At 41.6% G+C, this 22,332-nt stretch overlaps 1 protein-coding gene across 2 annotated transcripts in view; it reads left to right on the plus strand.

The window, feature by feature from the left end:
• The first annotated feature begins 9,497 nt into the window (after positions 1–9,497).
• The window catches only part of map3k7cl (MAP3K7 C-terminal like), a 38,477-nt gene continuing 25,642 nt past the window's right edge, over positions 9,498–22,332 (plus strand). The window contains exons 1-2 of one of the 2 annotated variants that reach the window (XM_008107623.3): positions 9,498–9,903; positions 16,105–16,213. In XM_008107623.3, the coding sequence (XP_008105830.1) occupies positions 16,144–16,213 (70 nt within the window). In that variant the 5' untranslated portion in view covers positions 9,498–9,903; positions 16,105–16,143. The remainder of the gene's footprint in view (positions 9,904–16,104; positions 16,214–22,332) is intronic. The other variant, XM_003219063.4, reaches the window with a different exon arrangement.

Genomic DNA, 22,332 nt, shown 5'->3' on the forward strand with positions numbered 1-22,332 from the left:
GTGATAGAAGACAGGGCTGTGTGTGCCATGTTACCACCCTACTACCCTCAAACAGAGCTTGGAAGTTGTTCTTTACAAAATTGCGAATTTCCCAATTACAGTAATCCTTTTTTTACTATAATTAGGTTACCTTACGACTGTTACATACTAAAATAATAATAATAATAATAATAAAACTTTATTTATACCCCGCCACCATCTCCCCAACGGGGACTCGGGGCGGCTTACATGGGGCCATGCCCAAGACAATACAATAAACCATAACATAATACAATTAAATAATACATTACATAAAATAAACAGTACAACATAAGATCAAAACAGCAATATAACACGAGTGGGCCGCATGAATACTACATTTAAAAACTAGATTAAAAATTAAAACTCTGGGTGAGAAAGGGATCAGAATAAAACCTCGAGGGACGGGACATCAGATAGTGAACCAGTCTAGAGGATAAATATCGGGGGGGAGTAGCATAGAACATTTACTCTCCGAAAGCACACCGGAAGAGCCATGTTTTTAAATCTTTCCTGAAGGCTAAAAGGGTGGGGGCTTGCCTGATTTCAATGGGCAGCGAGTTCCACAAGCGAGGGGCCACCGCAGAGAAGGCCCTCTCCCTTGTTCCTACAAGGCGAGCCTGAGATATAGGTAGTGGCGACAGGAGGGCCTCCCCCGATGATCGGAGAGGTCGGGCAGGTTTATGATAGGAGATACGGTCACGAAGGTAGGCGGGTCCCAAACCGTTTAGGGCTTTATAAATGATGGTCTGCACCTTGAATTGGGACCGGAAGATGAACGGCAGCCAGTGGAGCTCCTTAAACAGGGGAGTAGATCTCTCCCTGTAACTCGCCCCCGTTATTAGTCTGGCGGCCGAACGTTGGACCAGCTGTAACTTCCGGGCCGTCTTCAAGGGAAGCCCCACGTAGAGCGCATTACAGTAGTCCAGTCTAGAGGTAACTAATGCATGCACCACCGTGGTCAAGTCAGACTTCACGAGGTATGGTCGCAGTTGGCGCACAAGTTTGAGTTGTGCAAAAGCCCTCCCGGCCACCGCCGACACCTGCGCTTCAAGCGTCAGCGCTGAATCCAGGAGGATCCCCAAACTGCGGACCTGTGATTTCAGGGGGAGTGCAACCCCGTCCAGCACAGGTTGCCACCCAATACCCCGATCCGACGAGCGACTGACCAGGAGGGCCTCTGTCTTCTCAGGATTGATCCTCAGCTTGTTCCTCCTCATCCAGTCCGCCACAGCGGCCAGGCACTGGATCAGCACCCGAGGGGCTTCCTTGGAGTCAGGTGGGAACGAGTAGTGGATTTGTGTGTCATCTGCGTAGAGATGGCAACACCCTCCAAAACTCCGGATGACCTCTCCCAGCGGTTTCATGTAGATGTTAAAAAGCATGGGGGATAAAATAGACCCTTGCGGGACCCCACAGGTCAAAGGCCAGGGGTCCGAGCAGGTGTCCCCCAGCTTCACCATCTGGGAACGGCCCTCCAGGAAGGACTGGAGCCACTGCAAAACAGTGCCACCGAGTCCCATCCCGGAGAGCCTCCCCAGAAGGATACCATGGTCGATGGTATCGAAAGCCGCAGAGATGTCCAGGAGAACCAGCAGGGTCACACTCCCCCTGTCCAGTTCCCTGCGGAGGTCATCCACCAAGGCGACCAAAGCCGTCTCAGTGCTGTGCCCAGGCCTGAAGCCAGACTGCGAGCGGTCCAGAAAATCAGTGTCATCGAGGAACTCCTGGAGCTGCGTGGCCACCACCCGCTCCAGAACCTTGCCCAAAAACGGGAGGTTGGAAATTGGTCTGTAGTTGTTACATACAGATGGGTCTAGCGAGGTCTTTTTTAGTAACGGTTTTACCACCGCTTGCTTAAAACAAGATGGAAATGACCCCTGACCCAGGGAGGCATTTATTATAGCCACAAACCAATCCAACAACCCCTCTTTGGCCTGCTTAACCAGCCAAGAGGGACAAGGATCCAGAGCACAAGTGGTCGCCCTCACAGACCCAAGAATCCCCTCCACGTCATCCGGAAGAACAAGCCGGAAAGAATCCCACAAAATCGGACAGACAGGTGCCTCGGTTACCTCCGCTGGAACTACAATTAAGCTGGAGTCCAACTCATGGCGTATCTGAGCAACTTTGCCTGCAAAGTGGTGCGCAAAATCGCTGCACCTAGTTGCCAAGTCATCAGGAAGCCCCTGGGTCTCAGGAGGCCGCAGGAGCTCCCCAACAACTCGGAACAACTCCGATGGCCTGTTGGCCGCAGACGCTATGCGGGCAGTCGTGAAAGCTTTCCTGGCTGCTCGCAGAGCCACGGAGTAAGCCTTAATAGCGGCTTTAGCCCGTGCTTGGTCAGACACATCCCGAGATTTCCTCCAGATGCACTCTAGTCCCCTCCTCGCACGCTTCATCACAGCCAGCTCCTCAGTGAACCAAGGAGTCGACATGACTCTACGCAGCGAAAGAGGACGTTCGGGAGCGATCGTGTCAAGTGCCCTTGTCAGCTCACTATTATAGCGATCAGCCAGGACATCGACAGGATCGCCAGTCTCCAGAACAGGAAGATCCCCAAGAGACCTCAGGAGTCCATCCGGATCCATCAGCCTCCTGGGGCGGACCATCTTAATGGGTCCACCACCCCTGCGGAGGTTAGAAGACACGGCGAAACTCAAACAGATCAGATGATGGTCAGACCATGACAATGGAAGAATATTTTGCTCTTCCACTCTGACTGTCCCACCGTCCACAATGAAGACGAGGTCCAGCGTGTGTCCCGCCTGATGTGTGGGCCCAGATATAACTTGAGTCAGCCCCATGGTCGTCATGGCAACCATGAAATCCTGAGCTGCACCTGTCAAAGAGGTCTCGGCATGAATATTAAAGTCCCCCAAAACTATGAGTTGTTGGGAGACCAGGGCCGAATTGGAGACCACTTCTGCTAGCTCGGACAGAGAGACTGCTGGGTCGCGGGGTGGACGGTACACCAGCAGAATCCCCAAGCTGTCTCGGGCTCCCACCTTCAGGAAGACACACTCAAACCTCGAAGACTGCGGAACGGCGCATCTGATCAGGGCGATGGACTGCCGAGCAATCACCGCGACTCCTCCTCCCCGCCCCCCAGCCCTGGCCTGCTGATGCACCCCGAAACCTGGTGGGCACAGCTGAGTGAGATTCACACCACCCTGCTCGTCCAACCACGTCTCGGTGATGCATGCCAGATCCGCCCCCTCATCCAGGATCAAATCCTGGATAACAGCTGTTTTACCGTTGACGGATCTGGCGTTCAAAAGCAGGACCTTAAGGCTGGGAGGTCTGTCCTGAAGACTACCACACCTATTCCTCTCCAGGGTCGCAAAAACTCTGTTGCGCTTCTCCCTGGGTCGAAAGTGACCGTTCTTCCTTCTCCCCCAAACCACCTCAATGAGACCCTGCCCGTGGAAACCCTCTCCCCCCTGGAGAGATGACTGATTGAGGTTGCCCATTGAAGGGGATAGTCAGCTGTCCTGAGATAGAAAATCACCAGCAATACTTGGTTGTTTAAAGGAGGGGCCTATCTCCGCTGGTGTAGGAGGAAAGGAGTCATCTAACAGATCATCATCTAGCGTGGGAAGGGGGCTAGGCACTAATGATGTCTGAGAACGGGACTGAGAGGTAACATAGACATGGCCTAAACCTGGGGGATCTTGTCTACCAAGATTCCGCCTGATGTCCAGGGGGCGAATCAATGGGTCTACTAGTACCCTCCTGAGAGTAATGCCCCACTGTTGAAGTTTGGGCCTATACAAAAACAATTCCTCCATCAGTGTTCTGTCTTCCAATCCAATGAGAAGACAAATGGAGCGGTTCCAGGACTGATAGTCTCTACGAAGCCAGTCGATAGTCTTGATCTTCACTTTCGACCAGCTTAAAGATAGAATTTGTGAGAGAGATGTCCGGACCGCTCGCTTAGATGTCCATCTTCCTCTGTTCAATAGTGAGTCTTGCACTTCCACTGCCACCTTATTAGTTCGCAACAGATGTTGGGAATTGCAGTAAGTGTCCAGGGAGTGTCCAAACAGTTCTGGGGACAGCGTGTTGTTTGTCCTCTGAGAGACTCTATTAGTTTCCTTCCGGCCGTCCCTCCCCTGACTCTGACTCTCTTCCCCAGATAAAGACTCCACCCCATCCCTGGCCCCTTCCAAGCCTGACCTATTGCCTTCCTTCTGCTCCTCTAGCTTTTTTCTTCCCTGGCTTTCCAGAGCATTTAATTCCTCATTAATATTAATAAAGCTGGTTGGTACAGTTTGTATAATGTCTATAGGAGAAGGATTCTTCACCATTAGGGAAATTCCTTTGAAAAGATGGTCAATTTTCTTGTTCAGTGTCTCCAACTGTTGTAAAACAGTACTGAACGATTTTCCCAGTAGATCACATAGGAAAAAGAGTTCGTTTTCCCTCGATGTTTCCTGCCAACTCATTCCTATTACCTTTCAAAAACCTTCCTATAATATACCTCTCTAATCTTTCAAAATTACCCCTCGTTTCTACTATCTCTTTCAGCTAAGATAAGTTTACTACTTTTTGACATGTAAATGTACTTGTGTTAGCTATGTAATATGTTTAGTTTCATTACATTACTGAATAATTAAAAGAAATACCTTAAATCAAACATTGCTGTTGTTTGTACCCTCAAATCATTTTTGACTTAAGGTGAACCTATCATGGGATTTTCTTGGAAATATTTATTCAAAGGAAGGTTACTTTTGCTTTCCTCTAAGGCTCAGAGTGTATAACTTGCCCAAGGTCACCCAGTTGATTTCAATCTTTAAGCAAGAATTTGACTTCTGGTCTTCCAAACCTCTAGTTCAACAGTCAAAGTATGACACCATGCTAACTCTCTAAGGACACAACTACACTAACCAAACACCATACAGAACTGATCTGGGGTAATCTGGGACAAGGCCATCTTAACACGGCCTTGCCCCATGTTAACCAAAGTTCACCAGAGATACTCTGAATTCTGTCCAGGGACATGGGATGGAGCTTATTGTTCCTTCCCATTCTCATGTTCTGACATAGGTCCTAGCAACCAGCCATCACCTGCAGTGACATCAGCCAGGGTGATGGGACAATCAGTGAAGAAAGGGAGAGAGGAGAGGCAATTACCCCATCCCTTATTGACTCATCACCTCACTGACATCACGTCTGGAGACCACTGCAACACAGAGAATGGGAACTGAAAATAGAATGGCTATTCAGCAGCACTGAAATGCATTCAGCACCACTGCAAAGTCCCTCCTGCTTCCACAGCAGCCGGGCGGAGGGGGGCTGTTTGGCCCATTCCATGGCAGCTCCAGTGTACACCATGCTGAACTGGCCTTGGGATAGTGGGTCAGTGTAGATCTACCTTAAGTCTGATAATAAAATGCCTTTTTATCCAATAAAGTATATCATCATTTTCACATGAACAATATAGGATGCTGGTTAGCAGTTTCATTTGGTACATTGTTTCTGTCCATTGCTTCCCCTGCTGTCCTCATAGGAATGTGTAACTCCATGTCAAGTGGTGGTTGTGGCTTTGAGAAATGCACTAGACAGTAAGGAACAGGGCGGAAGAGCAAAGAAAGGAAACTGACTAACTGCAAGGGATGGGGAATCTAATCTCATGCCTTTTGTTCCTTGATGGGAAAGTGTTGTAAGCTGTGGCCCAAAATAGTACCAATCAGTGCAGATTGTACAGTGCATACACACCCACTGTTGTATATGTGACAATTCCAAACGGAAACAGGTGGAATTCCAGAACTGATACACTGAATCAATGGCATGAGCTCCCATCACCTGTTCCCACAAAAAGTAGATGACGTTATGACCCACTACTCCTTAGGCAGGATCTATGAACTTCAGTGCCCAGTGGTACTTGACTACACAGAGGTCATGGGGCTGAATATATCCCCTACACATCCTGCAGTATGAGGACAGCGAGTTCATGGGCTATTTGCTGCCCACTACGCCTTCTGCAAAATCAATTAACCATGCTGAAAAATAAACATAAGCCATACAAGGTCTGTTTTTTATACAAGATAAATCCTTGAAAAGTTGTGCCTCTTTGGGAGAATGAGAACCTTCTTCTGGCACTTTGTCCACACCCTTGCTTCAAAATAGATTAGCTGCAAATAAATCAGGAAGTCTAGATGAATAAGGTCAGATTAAAACAATCAAAGGTGGACTTCAGATGACTGATCAGACCACAGTGAGTGTGGTTGCATGTAATTCAGCACCTTTTTTTTCTCAAGAGCCGTCCAACCAGATGCATTAAATCAGCTTTTCACAAAATCTTTTGGATACTAGGGACTAGGTCATAGTGCCTTGATACACTTCATACTATAGTGTATACATTGTTCAAAACTACAGTATTTAAAATAGTTTTAGTTCTTTAAAATATTGAATTGTTTTAAATATCTTCGATATAGGCATATAAATCCATTCATTCATAAATATGATAGATCAGAGCAGGCATTCCCTATGCTGGCTAGAGATGGTGGGAGTTGATATCCAACAATATTTAGAAAATCACACTTCATCCACTTCTGCTCTAGAACAGCTTGAGTTGTCCATGGTGATAAATGCAGCAACATGGATAATAGAGCATGACATACCCAGCATTGCCGTGTGCTTTTCACCTTCCCCTGTAGTATATGGCTCACTGATCTGATACAGTCATTCTGTTCCTATGTTGACTGTCACTCATGTCATAAACAAAGTGGTATTTCTGGATGACCATTTATTGTGTAAAGTCCTGGACCTTACATTTAAATCTGTCCCAAGTCCTCTAGGTATGTGTTGTCTCTGTGGCCAAATGGGTGCTTTGCTATCCTCAGCAGTTAATAACCTCTGAATATAGATTCAGGTTGTCATGGAGAGGAGGTCAGTTAAAACTGTTAAAGTTGCCTTTTGGATATGTTAAAAGCCTTGTGTAATGCTTTCAGACATACAGTTAGGGGAAAATATAGAAGGAACATAAAATGCAGCTATATTTTCACCATGAAAATATGTATCCCCATGTACACAGTAACTTGGCAGCTGTGCTCTGCCAGTCAATTGCTTGGAAAATTACTAAACCCAGCCATTATTCTTATCCTTTTCTCACCCCGAGTTTTAACTGAGTATTCATGCGGCCCGCCCTGTTATATTGCTTTTTGGATTTTGTGTTGTACTGTATATGATCCTTTATTGTATTGTTGTAATTGTATTATATGTTGTTTTTATATTTTGTTATATTGTACTTTTCCCGGGCATGGCCCCATGTAAGCCGCCCCGAGTCCCCATTGGGGAGATGGTGGCGGGGTATAAATAAAGTATTATTATTATTATTATTATTATTATTATTATTATTATTATTATTATTATTTCAGCTGAATTGTGGTGTACAAAGTTTCTCCTTGAATAGATTTTTTTGACAATGATGAAATCTGAATATTGTATACAAGTCTTAAATTATTCTAGCTTATTTGCAGGACTGGTGTTTTTTTTTTTTTCAGTACTAACATTTTTTGCCTGATGGCATATGTTGGCCTTGTAAGCAAGCACAAACTATAAAACAGCATAAGTCCATTTCAAGAGAATACAAAGCAATTATAAAGGAAATCACATGTCAGATAAGAATGGGCTTTGGTCGCAAGATGGGGTGGGAGGAAATGAAATTATATCTGAGAATATTTGTCTATTCACATAGAATCATAGAACTGGAAGAGACCTTGTGGGCCATCCAGACCACCCCCCTGCCAAGAAACAGGAAAATTGCATTCAAAGCACCCTTGACAGATGACCATTCAGCCTCTGTGTAAAAGCCTCCACCACAGTCCAGGGCAGAGAGTTCCACTGCCGAACAGCTCTCACAGTGAGGAAGTTCTTCCTAATGTTCAGGTGGAATCTATTTTCCTGAAGTCTGAAGCCATTGTTCTGTGTCCTAGTCTCCAGGGCAGCAGAAAACAAGTTTGCTCCCTCCACACTATGACTTCCCCTCACATATTTATCCACAGTGATCATGTCTCCACTCAGTCTTCTATTCTGTCGGCTAAACATGCCCAGCTCTTTAAGCCGCTCTTCATAGGGCTTGTTCTTCAGACCCTTGATCATTTTAGTTGCCCTTCTCTGGACACATTCTAGCTTCTTGACATCCCATGAAATCAATAGATCACACAAAGAAGTTCACATGAATCAATAGATCATGCAGAGAAGTAACATTCTGGAGGACTCTTGAAATTAGCATTTTCCATCTCTCTTGCCTGCTGTAGACACACATTTCCACATGCAACGATAGCTGTATTTTTCATTTTCCAACAACCTCCACCATAATTCTTCAGTTTCATTACCTCCAACAGAAAATGAGCTGGTTAATTTTCTCCCAAAAATTCCTACCATGCCCCTCGGGAAAGATCGGATAGTAAAACAGCACTCTATCAATAAATATGGAAAGTTTTTTTTAATTAATAGTAAGAAGCTTTTCCATCTTAGTTTAAAATTGTTTAACTTATAAAAGGTGATCCAATGTTTGAGATATAACTGAACCAATTATGAATTAACTTGTTTATTATTATTATTATTATTATTATTATTATTATTATTATTATTATTATTATTATACTTCTATCCCACTTTTCTCCCACAAATGGAACTCATTTTGAATATTTGGTTATTGTTGAAAGGAAGCAAGCATTATTCAAATATATGTGGCAAACGTATTGGGCAGAAACATTAAATGTCATTCAAAGGTGATTTTTGGAATAAAGTGTGTTCTCTTTTATGCTGTGATGTATGATTAATAAAAATAGGTATAATATATAAAAAGGTAAAGATTTTCCCCTGACGTTAAGTCCAGTCGTGACCGACTTTGGGGGTTGGTGCTCATATCAATTTCTAATATAATATAATATAATATATTTGATATATATATATTTGGTATAATATATATATTTGAATATATATAGCATTAGGTCAAAACACGCCATCATTTTTTAAAATTGCATGATGATGCCGCTAATAAGCATGCTTTTATTTACAAAATTTCTTCTAGAAGATATACAAATAGATCTGTTTCAAATTTCAACATTTTAAGAAAGTGTATTGTTTCTTTTCTACATGAGCTCTGTCATCCCATTTTTCATATAAATATACAATCAGGAAAGTAAATATTTGTAGATTTTTGATATACAGTAATTTAAGAATAGTGGTCTCTTTTAAAGTTGTAGGATTTTCATCTCATTTCTTGGATGGTATAAATTTACCAAGCCTGGACAAAAAGCAGTACACCTATTTCTTAGCTGTGATAGCAGCAGCAGCTATTATTTCGTTTGCTTGCAGCCAGTTCGAGTTGGCAATGTCACCCCAAGCTGATTGGAGCTGCAGACATTTTTGCTGACTGGAGTCAGGCTATCTTTTCCAACTCGCTGGAATAGACACAGACACCGATTGGGTCATGCTTGAAACATTCCAGTCCTATGAAGTAAGTCTGTTTGTATTTTAGGTTTGGCAGGACTAATAAATTAAAAATCTTGGACTCTTGTCAGTTTGCTGCTTTAATAACACCCCTGATGGATGGGTTTTTGCCCCACAAAGCATGACAATACCATAATCCCTCATTGTTGGAAAGGAAGGGATGTGACGGGACGGGATGGGGATGGTGGAATTGTAAAGGAAAATGGAAAAGGGTGGTCCCGAGAGACTGAAAAGCCTATGGGAAGTGCAGGTAGCAGCATGCTGCCCCGACAGCTGTTTCAACTTCTCAGACCTTGTCAGCTTGCTGCTATGTAGCAGGTGCAGCCTTTTCTTTTATTGAATCTGTACTCCATAAAGGCAAGAACAAGCCAAGGCAGTGGCTGGCCCTGGATTATACAAGTGCAGACACTACTAAGTGAGGTAAGGCAACAGGTGTGAAAACTGAACTAACTGATTGAGTTGTAACCACACTTAACTTGAGTTCTCTTGCAGATTTTTTTTATATATAAGGCAAGAACAGCCTGTTTCGCAGCCAATCTGTTGGAAGCGATGTTTGAGGGGGAAAACATTTCACACATCTTATTAAAGTCCAAGCGACCAGCTTTAATCAAAAGGCAAAGCAAGATACTTGGGGGAAATTGTCTCTTTGAATGATAAAGAATAAAATGGTGTGATCTGAATGTTTGTTTTGTCTGGTGCAGCTTTCTGTTTATGAAAGTTTTTAGGATTCTGTGGACACATATTTTAAATGGAGAAAACTAAATCTGTGTTTTGTGTACATATAAGAAAAGTGGCTATTTCACAGAAAGCAATATTTTAAAGAAAACTGTACATGAATAGAGTCATTATCTGGAAATAAAAACTCTGCTAAAAGTGCATTTTAGATTTCTATAGTTTTATCATTTAGATCACTTGTTAAGACACCTTTTTCTGTTTGGTGGAATAGTGACATTGGATTCAGCACAACTGAAATGAAATTGAGTTTGGGTTTTGATATATAAAATTTTTCAAAAAACAAGAACAAAGCAGACTTACCGTAATATTCAGAGTATATTTATCCCAAGGGCTTTTAAAATCCAAGAGGATTTTAAGAAGTGGGATGTTGTGTGGTTTCTGGGCTGTATTTTCTAGCAGCATTTTCTCCTGATGTTTTGCCTGTATCTGTGGCTAACATCTTCAGAGGATTTTAAGAAGTATTTTTCTTCTTATATTCAACTTAACAGGCCGAAAATTAAATTGAAGAGTTTGGATTCAAGAATGGACTAAAAGAAACGTAACTGAATCCCCAAATTTTTATATGTTAGTTTAAGCAAGTTGTGGGTCAACCTGTAGAAGAATTTAACAAGATTCCTTCAAAATCAATATTTTGTGTGCGCATTCAGCTAGTATTGATGAATATTTGTTTCACATTTTCCAAGACAGGAAAGAAATGGGACATTATTGTAATGATGTAAAAAAACCCAAAGTTTTAATTGCTCAGGATTTGAGCTGGCTGAAGCAGAAAGTTCAGTTCATTCATAGAAAGAATTGCATTTATATAGTTTGCATGGATTATTTTGAGATTGCTCACAAAGTGTTCAATGTGTTACTTTCCTGGAGCTTGCAGATTGCATTCGTGTATCATCCTGAAATGAATGACAACACTCCTTGCCAAAGCATGTTTTAATGCATTCACAGCCAGGATTGGGTTTCATAGGAGACACTTGTTAGAGAAATGCTGAGAGAACAAGGTACATTAGAATATAAATTTGAAATCCTGGCCAGATTCATACCTATTAGTACAAGTTCAGCTGTTAAAGAATGTTTGGGGGAAAGTTAATGTGTGCTGTTGTGAGGAGCTTAATGTAACCTTGTTCTCTCAAGCCAGGTCCTTTAAAAAAAGAAAGATGGACATAAAGCCCATAGGGGTTCTGGATCCAGACCTGCAGAAAGCTCTAGTAATTTTAATGGCAAAATGAAAGAAAGGAAACTTTTCCAAGTATAGTGTTGCTTGTCATTGGGTCACAATTGTATGCTTCATTTTGGGAATGATTTTTCTGACTCCGGTGGATTGCCTGAAATTACAATTGTTCTCTCAGTCAAGGTCTAGACTTGGCAAACAAACACAATTGCATTCCAATGATTGGCATCTTTATTGAGAAGTCAGGTCAGATCCATGACATCAAGTATACAACTGTATCATCCAACTCCGTTGAGCAATACTTACAATACAAGTCTATGGGTATTTCCAAATAGGTGACTTCTAGAGCTGCATTCAAGCTATACCAAGTGGCTGTTCGCCTTTTGCTGCTTAATAAGACTTCTGGGGAGAAATGGCTGAAGAAGTGGTGAAGAAATGAAGGAGAACTATTGGTAGAATGGACCCCTTGTGAAATTCTGTGAAAACATGTTGATTGACCATTATATTGAGGAGCATCTGCAATATAATGTCAATCATCTTTGAGAATTCTTGGAGACCAGAAGTCCCAGCAGATTGGAGGAGGGCAAATGTGGTCCCTATCTTCAAGAAGGGAAAAAAGGACAACCCAAACAATTACCGTCCAGTCAGCCTCACTTCACTACTAGTCAAGATTCTGGAAAAGATTATTAAGGAAGTGGTCTGCAAACACTTAGAAAGAAATGCGGTAATTGCTAATAGTCAACATGGATTTATCAAAAACACATCATGCCAGAGTAATCTAATCTCTTTTTTCAATAAGAGTTAAGAGCTGGGTAGATGCAGGGAATGCCGTGGATGTAGCGTATCTGGATTTCAGTAAGGCCTTTGACAAGGTCCCCCATAACCTTCTGGCAAACAAGCTAGTCAAATGTGGGCTAAACAAAACTACGGTTAGGTGGATCTGTAATTGGCTAAGCGAACGAACCCAAAGGGTGCTCACCAATGCGTCGTCTTCACCTTGGAAAGAAGTCATGAGTGGAGTGCCGCAGGGTTCTGTCCTGGGCCCGGTTCTGTTCAACATCTTTATTAACGACTTAGATGAAGGGTTAGAAGGCATGATCATCATGTTTGCACATGACACCAAATTGGGAGGGATAGCCAATACTCCAGAAGACAGGAGCAGAATTCAAAACGATTAGAGAGATGGGTCGAAACTAACAAAATGAAGTTCAACAGGGACAAATGTAAGACATTCCACTTAGGCGGAAATAAATAAAATGCAAAGGTACAGAGTGGGGGAGGCCTGACTTGACAGCAGTTTGTGTGAAAATGATCTTGGAGACCTCATGGACAACAAGTTAAACATGAGCCTACAATGTGATGCAGCGGCAAAAAAAGCCAATGGGATTTTGGCCTGCATAAATAGGAGTATAGTGTCTAGATCCAGGGAAGTCATGCTACCCCTCTATTCCGCCTTGGTCAGACCACACCTGGAATACTGTGTCCAATTCTGGGCACCGCAGCTGAAGGAAGATGTTGACAAGCTGGAAAGCGTCCAGAGGAGGGCAACTAAAATGATCAAGGGTCTGGAGAACAAGCCCTATGAGGAGCAGCTTAAAGAGCTGTCATGTTTAGCCTGCAGAAGAGAAGGCTGAGAGGAGACATGATCACTGTGTATAAATATGTGAGGGGAAGTCATAGGGAGGAGGGAGCAAGCTTGTTTTCTGCTGCCCTGCAGACTAGGACACGGAACAATGGCTTCAAACATTAGGAAGAACTTCCTCACTGTGGAACTCTCTACCCCGGGGTGTGGTGGAGGCTCCCTCTTTGGAGGCTTTTAAGCAGAAACTGTATGGCCATCTGTCGGGGGTGTTTTGAATGCGATTTTCCAACTTCTTGGCAGGGGGTTGAACTGGAGGGCCCATGAGGTCCCTTCCAACTCTATGATTCTGTATGACTGTCTATCAATAGTCGTGGCACTAGTACAACCATCTTTTTCCTGAAATTTTATCAATAAATGATAATGCAGTATTGAGGAACTGGGATTTCAAAATGATGCACTACTTTCCCCCCTCTCCTTTACCCACTGATGACCTAAGCAGTTTCACCTGCTGAGATTGGAAAAGTGCCTCTACCTTGGTTAGCTTATGTCCCACAAAGTAGACTTCTCTAAATGTTTTCTAGGTTCTTTAGCATTACTTTATGTTCTTCTCAGGGGCGGTTCAACCATGAGGCAAATTAGGCAGTTGCCTGGGGTGCCATCCTCTAAAGGGTGCAGTTGAGCTGCTCCCGCGTGCGCGCACCCCCCACCTCCTCCTCTCAGGATCACTCCGCTCGCCTTCGGCTCTGGGCCCACCTTCGGCGCTGGGCCCACCTTTAGGCCTTCAGGCCTTCGGGCCTGGGCCCGCCTTTGGCCTTTGGCCACCTCCGGGGCCGGGCCCACATCCGGGGCCAGGCCCGCCTTAACCCACACCTATGGCAGGCATCCTCAGAGGTTGTGAGGTCTGTTGGAAGCTAGGTAAGTGGGGTTTATATAGCTGTGGAAAGTCCAGGGTGGGAGAAAAAGCTCTTGTCTGTTTGAAGCTAGTGATAATGTTGCAATTGGCCAGCTTGATTAGCATTTAATGCAGATTCAAAGCCTGGCTGCTTCCTCTCTGGGGGCATCCTTGGTTGGGAGGTGTTAGCTGGCCCTGATTGTTTCCTGTCTGGATTTCCCCTGTTTTCAGAGTGTTGTTCTTTATTTACTGTCCTGATTTTAGAGTTTTTTTTAATACCAGGGGCAGATTCCCTTTCGGTGGCCTTTTAATTATCTGCCTTGATATTCTGGGTTATATGGCTATGTGGAAGGACCCTCACTGCTCTTCCACACAGCCATATAACCCAGAATATCAAAGCAGAATAACCCACAATATCTGCTTTGAACTGAGTTATCTGAGTCCACACTGCCCTATATCCCAATTCAATGTTTGGTGCTAAATTCGCAAATATAGTAATTCCTACATAACATTACCATGTATTGAACTGCTTTTTCTGTTGATTTGTTGTAAAACATGATGTTTTGGTGCTTAATTTGTAAAATCATAATGTAATTTGATGTTTAATAGGCTTTTCCTTAATCCCTCCTTATTATCCAACATTTTCACTTATGCAACGCTTTTATTTTTCAATGATTGGTTTGGGGGGGGGGGGGGAATGCGCCAAAATTCTGTTCGCTTACACTTGAAAATTACCTAGGGCCGACCCTGGTTCTTCTTCGCTGGATGTCCTTCATTTCAATAATATTTCACTATTATCTGCAGTTCGGTATATCCACTTGAAGTCTGGGAACATATCTCAGTGGATAAGGGAATTTATATCGTACTTCCCTTCCTGCCCACTTTTGTATATCTCACCGCCATATCTCAAACCTTGCTTCACTGCATCTTGAGACCCTAGAAGCAGTCTTGCTTTTTCTTCTCTGCTTGCTTAAGATGTGATGCTTTACAAAGAACCAGTGAGGCCCACATGAATTTCTGTAAAGCAGTGGCAGATGCTTTTTGTAGCCACAATGGCTTTACACAAAACCAGGCAGGCAGTACTGCTGCCACCACAAGACAAAATGACCAGGGAGAGGTAGGGATGTAAGGTTTGTAGTGGATTCACAGCAGGCAGGGAGGGAGGCACCCTGTAAGAAAGACCCTTCTGTGGAAAGCAGGATTTACTAATTCAGGCCAGCCAACATGTGAGGCAGCTGCAGCAGCCTCGCACATGCTGATGAACTGGCTGGCTCTATGACCAGCCAAATGTCATGCTGCGTACAGTGTGGGTCAATGACAGGACAAGAACCCTGTATCCACAGGACTGGTACCTGCACTTTCATTCATCCACTTCCAACAAATTATTCAATTGCATTTGTGTGCTGCTTCTTTGTGCAGAGATTAGTCAGCCCCAATATATCAACTTAATGAAAAATGTTTTCAAATAAACTGTAATATCTGACTTCAGTATGTTTGTAGTGAGTTTACTTTATATGTGACACTGAGGTGGTGTGCATAAATGATATGCACAAGCCAACAAGTCTACACATGAACCAGACCAATGGTGCATCTACACTGTAGAATCTTGCACAAACAATACTTTGTGATTCCCATAGGTTTTGTATGTTTCCATACTGATGTTTCAGTATGGACACTGAAAACCAGCATCCAGTTACTTTCACTTCAATTCTGCACTTATTCAAGATAAACATAATAATCAAAGCAACCTTATCAACATTTCTTAGCTGTGTCTATTCTATTGAACCAACAATTTAATTAATTAACTAGGACTAAATAAATGTATATTTAGCAATGTTCAAATCCCACTGAACTTAATGGAACTTGTATGTGTTTGGGTATGTATAGGATAGTAATATAATGCCTGGAAATGATTTTCCTAGCACTTTTGGCCCTCCATTTGCTTTTGACTACAACTCTCACAGTCCACTAGCATTGGCCTCATTGATAGGGGTTCTGGAAGTTGCAAACATTTGGGGACCGTTGAATTTGGGGAGAGACATTACTGACACAGAGTTTTCAATTAAAAATGCAGATTAGTTGAGAATATTTACCTCTGAAAGATTGTAGTAAGGAATGCATATGTAAATTATTATACTCAGACTCATTCCTGAAAATGACAGAGGGTTGTATAAAAATGTAATGTCAAAAACATTCATTCATATTTCATAAGTTTCTAACAATCTATAAAATATGTGTATTTTGCAGCTGGAAGACACAAGTAAACGCATAGGCCCAGGTGCCCACATGATCACCACAGCAAGGATAGCTGCTGATAAAGCGATACGAATTGCCTTCAGTCTAAATGACTCTCCAGGTAATGCTCATTGTCAACAATTATTTGTCCTGTTTATTCCTTTTTGCATTGGGATGGTACAGAAGTTTGTTCAGCTCACATTTTAATATTAACCTAAGTTCTTTGCATTTCTGAAATCAATATGTGAAATAAATGCAGTTACACTTCAGTGTTCACAGTTCTCTGAATTTTTCTGTGAAGTTATCAAGTCAAACAATGCATACAGAAATGTGTACCTTAGTGGGAATGATGCACAAAATGCATTATATTAAGTAAATTTTACTTGTACAGCATTGGAAATATCTTAGACTTACTCTGATTTGGAAACTGCAGTTCATACAGGTCCAATGGATGTAACTCGGCCCCTCCTTGTCCTGTGTTATTTGATACATTTCAATTTGTGCAACTTGGAGATACTGTGAGGATCATTGGATTGGTGAGAGCTACCACGTACATACTGGACCCATGCCCTTCCTACCTGTAAAAAGCAGGCCAAATGAAACTGGTGGATTAGGTAAGGTGATTAGCATATGCCTCGCTACAGCAGAGTAAGTTTTCATCTTGCCTTATGGCTAAGACCATTATTGAAAAAAAATCTCATTTGACTCAACCATACTGAAGAACTATCTACTAGTCTTCAGTATTATAGATATCCAACCCGGGGAGAGCGCGGATGAGCTCCCTCTATCAGCTCCAGCTGCATACGGGGACATGAGAGAAGCCTCCCACAAGGATGATAAAACATCAAAAACACCCGGGCATCCCCTGGGCAATGTCCTTGCAGACAGGCAATTTGCTCACAACAGAAGTCACCTGCAGTTTTTCAAGTCACTCCTGACACGAAAAAAAATGTTTATTTAGGCAAGATTCTTAAGCTTGTGGGGACCTCCCAGCTACGGCTGAGACTGATTACTTAGATCCATTTCAGTCTAGCTTCAGGATATAATATGGGACAGAAAAGAGGTATCGTTGGTCATCTTGATCTGCTCAGGTGACCTGAGCACGGAACTAAACCAGGAAATGTATCCCTGTTGATTCTGCTGGGCCTCTCAGCAGCTTTCTGTGTGTTTCACCATGGTATCCTTCTAGGTCAGTAGTTCTCAACTTGTAGGTCCCCAGATGTTTTGGCATTCAACTCTTAGAAATCCTAACAGCTGGCAAACTGGCTGGGATTTCTGGCAGTTGTAGGCCAAAACACCTGGAGACCCACAGGTTGAGAACCACTGTTCTAAGTCACTTCTTTGGACAGGTCTCAGGTACCAACCACTTGTATTTCTGGTTGATGGTTGAAGTGCAGAAACATTCTTGGCAAGATCACATATGATGCAATGTACGGAAATATACTTAGATTTCTCAACCAGAGAGCACTAACTCCTCACCAAACTACAAACCACAGATATTCCATAAGATGCATGCTTGATCGCTAACATGGATTCCTTCAGACACCTTTATGTTAAAGTGCACATACCTAGATGTGCAACCTACAGAACCTTCATTGGCCCTACAGTAGCAACCTTGGCCATGTAGACGAATGGTTGATGAACCACATAGCTTGAATCCTCATTATCTCATACCTGTGGATTTTTTTTTTTTAAAAAAAACCTTATCTGGAGGGTGCTGAAAAGGACATCATGAATTTCTTATTTCCTTGAAAGAAGTGAAGCTAAACTCTGAACCAAATACTATGGTGGAGAGATGAAAAAGAGATCAATGCTCCATTTGATTGCCAGTCTGCCTTTCCAACATTCCTTTATTAATTTGTATTGGGAAACATGCATTTCAGTGCTATCATATTTTCCTTTGATAATTTGTGTATGTTTGTGCATGAGAGCACGCAAGAGAAGGAATCTATATTCACACACTCCCTCTTAAGTGGCAATGTATTCATGATGGGATCACAGCTGATTGACAGAACATATACTTTGCATCTCATGGAAGATCCTAGGATAGTACTGATATTTACACTTAAAAGATCAGGTAGCAGATGATGGAAAAGCTTGCCGGAAAAACTGGAGTTAGTGGATGTCAGTTGAAGCAGATACTATGGGTCTCGACCAAGAGTGGGCTACTCTGAAGACTAAGGCATCACACTAACCCTCAAGGAGATCTTGGAAGGCCACATTTGCTCCAAATAAATAAATAAATAAATAGTGTATTTGCCCTACTATTTTCTATGGGGAATGTTTTGGAGCCTTCCTGGGCCTCCGGAGAGCATTTTGGGACATTTTGAGATTTTTTTAATTTTTGGAAAAATTCATTTTGATCCCAGGGATATCCACTGGGCTCCAGAAATGTGTAATGCCCTTGACACTCCCTGGATATAATTTTTTTTGCAATGTTGAGCAAAAACGTATTTTTGACCCCTGCTGGTCCCAAAGGGACACAGAACAGCCCCGGGAGACAGGCTTTGCCACCCCTCCTGAAGGTGGATAATCTGACTAGGTACAAGACAACTTGCTTTCAGGGTTTTGGGTGTTTTTTTTTTGCAGACCTAGAGGGAGACGCCATTTTCATGAAATTTTAAACTAAAATAATTGGAAAAACAAATGACTGGACAACAAAAACAACCAACCCAATAGCTTTCCAAAGGATCTTGTGTCAGGCCTGCTATAAAAATGTACTATGGTATGCTTTAATCGTTAGATCACCCCTAGAGTTCTATTTTTAGTGCCATTGACTTGAGATCTACAAAACGCATGCAGTAAATATCATCTTACAGAAATTGGCTTCCATAAGATTAAGTTATTTGTTTTAAAATATGATTTTAATCTCTGAGAAAACTTTTGTGGATAAAATACCACAAAAGCTGTATAGCATGAGTGTGTTCCTTGAATTGTTGCATCAGCTGTCTGCAATGCTACCCATTATCCTTGTCAAAATGTTTTACAACTATCCAGTCAAATGTTCTTAGAGCAGCTGGGCCACCATGACCCTGATTCATGCTTCTCCTTTTGTTTTTGTTCATTCACCATGATTTGACTTTTTTTTTTAGATTATCTTTTTTAAAAACATTGCGAAACAGGCCTATAGCATGATATGTTTTTGTTTTTTAATTTCTTTTTAGCATTCAACTACAACAAGTCAATCAATATATTGTTAAAAATTAACAATATAATTTTAACTATATGTCATATAGAGCCATCCTGAGACGAAAGCAATGGGAAACCTCTCCTGAGTAAATTCTAGAAAGAAAACCCTAGGAGAAGTCAACATAAGTCAGAGTTGACTAAAAAGCACATATCAATATCTGTTTTCAAATCAGCTATAAATAATCTATCTATTTGTCTATGCATAGTCATCCATCTCTGCATACATCAGCATGCAATGTCTATTATTAGCTAGCTACCCTATTTCGACAGTCTATTAATTTCTGCTATGCCAAAAAATCCAGTTGATTCATTGGAGGTCCATCTTCAACATTCCATGCTCGAAAACTCATCAAAGTGGGTACTAGCCTACTACAAAGTTGTCATTCTTTTGTTTCTACTTTTATACAAAAAGGACCAATTAATTTTTCTGCACCTACAACTGCCCACATTCTGTCAAAATATCTATGAAATTAAAATCCTTGGGCATTTTCTTGAGCTGGAACTGTATAGCATCTGACAATAAAGGTACAGTATGCAGTACCTGAAGCCTAATATGTATACTTTGGGTCAAACTAGACTTGATGTCCATTTCCTGTAAGCAATCAATATGCTCATTTTACCTGTTAAATACTTGCTTTCTCTTCCACATGGAGAAGAGTGACTAGAAGTAGGGAGGAGGTTTACCAAGTTTGTCTCCTGAATACATTCTCTTCCCATTTGTTATAAGACCATGTATTCAAGCTCCTATTTGTGCCAATAGACATGAGATGTAATACTGAGATGGGACAATTATTTATTAGAACCATGGTAGACAAGAAACTTCCACACCCAACCACTTGATTCTTTTCTGCACCCATCCTCGTGTCTGTTTAGATTTTTAAAAATTGTGCTATGTCAGTTGTTATGTACATATAAAGAGATAAGAGCACAAGGCAGTTAAAAGGGGTGCAAGCTCTTCACTTGAAACTTTGGCAGATCTGAACCCTGTCAGTGGTTAATCAGAAGTTGGCTTGATGGAACTTAACTTTTCGATCTCACACCATTTCCCCAAAAATAGCTCAGAAACTCCCATTCTGACTGGAGGAATTCTGGAAAACCCAGCCCAATTTTTTAAATTTTTATTTTATTTTAGGGGAAACACCATGAGTATCTTGCAGAGTGGAATCAGCTCTCAGGGCATTTCATCTAGCCCCACGCTAAAAATCCCTTGCATTTTTCAGATGCTTACTTGATTAGTGTATTCTTTGGGCACAAAAAAGACATCTGCTGGCCATTAAGACCCATTGGTCTAAAAATAGATATATGCTAGGCAAAATTTATTCAGCCAGTTTCTTCAAAAACCTCCAATGTAGGCAGGGAGCAAAATTCATTTGCTTACATATGAAGAATGATCTCTCACCAACTTTGTCTTTTAACAGTTGAAATCATTTGGTCAGACAAAGAAGTAATTGATGTAATGTGACTGTGATATAAACAAGGGATTTGATACCATTCCACATATTATCCCTGGCAGATACAGATGAAACCCAGAGTCCACTGTTGAATGTACTGAAGCCCTTTCTCGAGGCCAAACAGCCTTGTGCTGCCATGTGGCAACCTGCCAGGGATCCGATGGCCATTCCATTCTGATTCCAGGAGTAAAAGGAGGATGTTGCTGCAACCCAGCTGCTCATTCTTTATATACTGCTATAGCAGCCTTTGATGGCCCTCCTTAAAGCGCTTAGGATAGGCTTTTTTGGTTTTCTGACATGATCCTGGACAAAAGATACATGTTCTGCATAGTTCTGCATCAGCTCTCCACAGGTATTTTTAGCCCCTTATCCTTTTAAAATGGTAACTATGAAATAATCTGCCTCCCTCTTGCTTGCTTATTAATGAGTGCAATCATATTTTGGTTAAAGTAACTCAAAGTCATTGGCCCATTTTTCCCAATAGGAGTTGAAATCATGTGGCCCACTCCATGTGGGCTGTAATTCTCAACATTGCAGGCTGGGATAGGGAGTTTACGTCCTAACTCTCCTAGTGGAAGCCTTTCCTATCATTAAGATTTCCTTATATTATTTATTTATTTATTTAAAAATAAAAGATTTTCATTTTTGTGATTACCACTACTAGACTATTATCATAATACAGTAGAGTCTCGCTTATCCAACGTTCTGGATTATCCAACGCATTTTTGTAGTCAATGTTTTTAATATATCGTGATATTTTGGTGCTAAATTAGTAAATATAGTAATTACTACATAGCATTACTGCGTATTGAACTACTTTTTCTGTGCAATTTGTTGTATAACATGATGTTTTGGTGCTTAATTTGTAAAATCATAACCTAATTTGATGTTTAATAGGCTTTTCCTTAATCTCTCCTTATTATCCAACATATTCGCTTATCCAACGTTCTGCCAGCCCGTTTATGTTGGATAAGTGAGACTCTACTGTATATAACACAGTGTGGAATAAAGGAACATCAGAAAATCGATGATTAAACAAATATAAATGTGAATTTATTTTATTTATGCGTTGCCTTTCTCCAAATATAGAAGCCAAAGCAGTTTATAGTGCAAGTTTTTTAAAGCTAAAATTATTTGTGGTACAATAATTAAAAAAGCTTTAAACAATCGATTCAATTAATTAAAACAATCACAAATTAACAGCAATTACATATTGAAAATAAACTTGCATACCTATTGCACATCATTCTATCCCACTTAGTCAAAAGCTGAAGGTTTTTTTGACTAAGAATGCTGTTGCCTTCACGAGAGCAAGAAAATAAAGAGAGGGTCTCCCCTGGGAATGGGTTGGAAGAATATTTTAAAATAGTCGAGAAACACATTTTTGTGTGAAACTCTGACAAGAAAGTATCTGAGCTGATGGGAATCTTCATAGTTCATGACTTATTCTGTGCAAAATTAACATGTTGTTTTGTGTTGAAAACAGCATTTTCTGTGCAAAAATGCTGTAATTGGCTATTATGCTGAGTAAAATGTAGATATGCTTGAGTTGAATCAAAGTAACATTTTCTCTGTATGAAATAATTCTATGTCAAACTAT

This window comes from Anolis carolinensis, chromosome 3, assembly GCF_035594765.1.
Source record: "Anolis carolinensis isolate JA03-04 chromosome 3, rAnoCar3.1.pri, whole genome shotgun sequence".
NCBI classification, from domain to species: domain Eukaryota; kingdom Metazoa; phylum Chordata; class Lepidosauria; order Squamata; family Dactyloidae; genus Anolis; species Anolis carolinensis.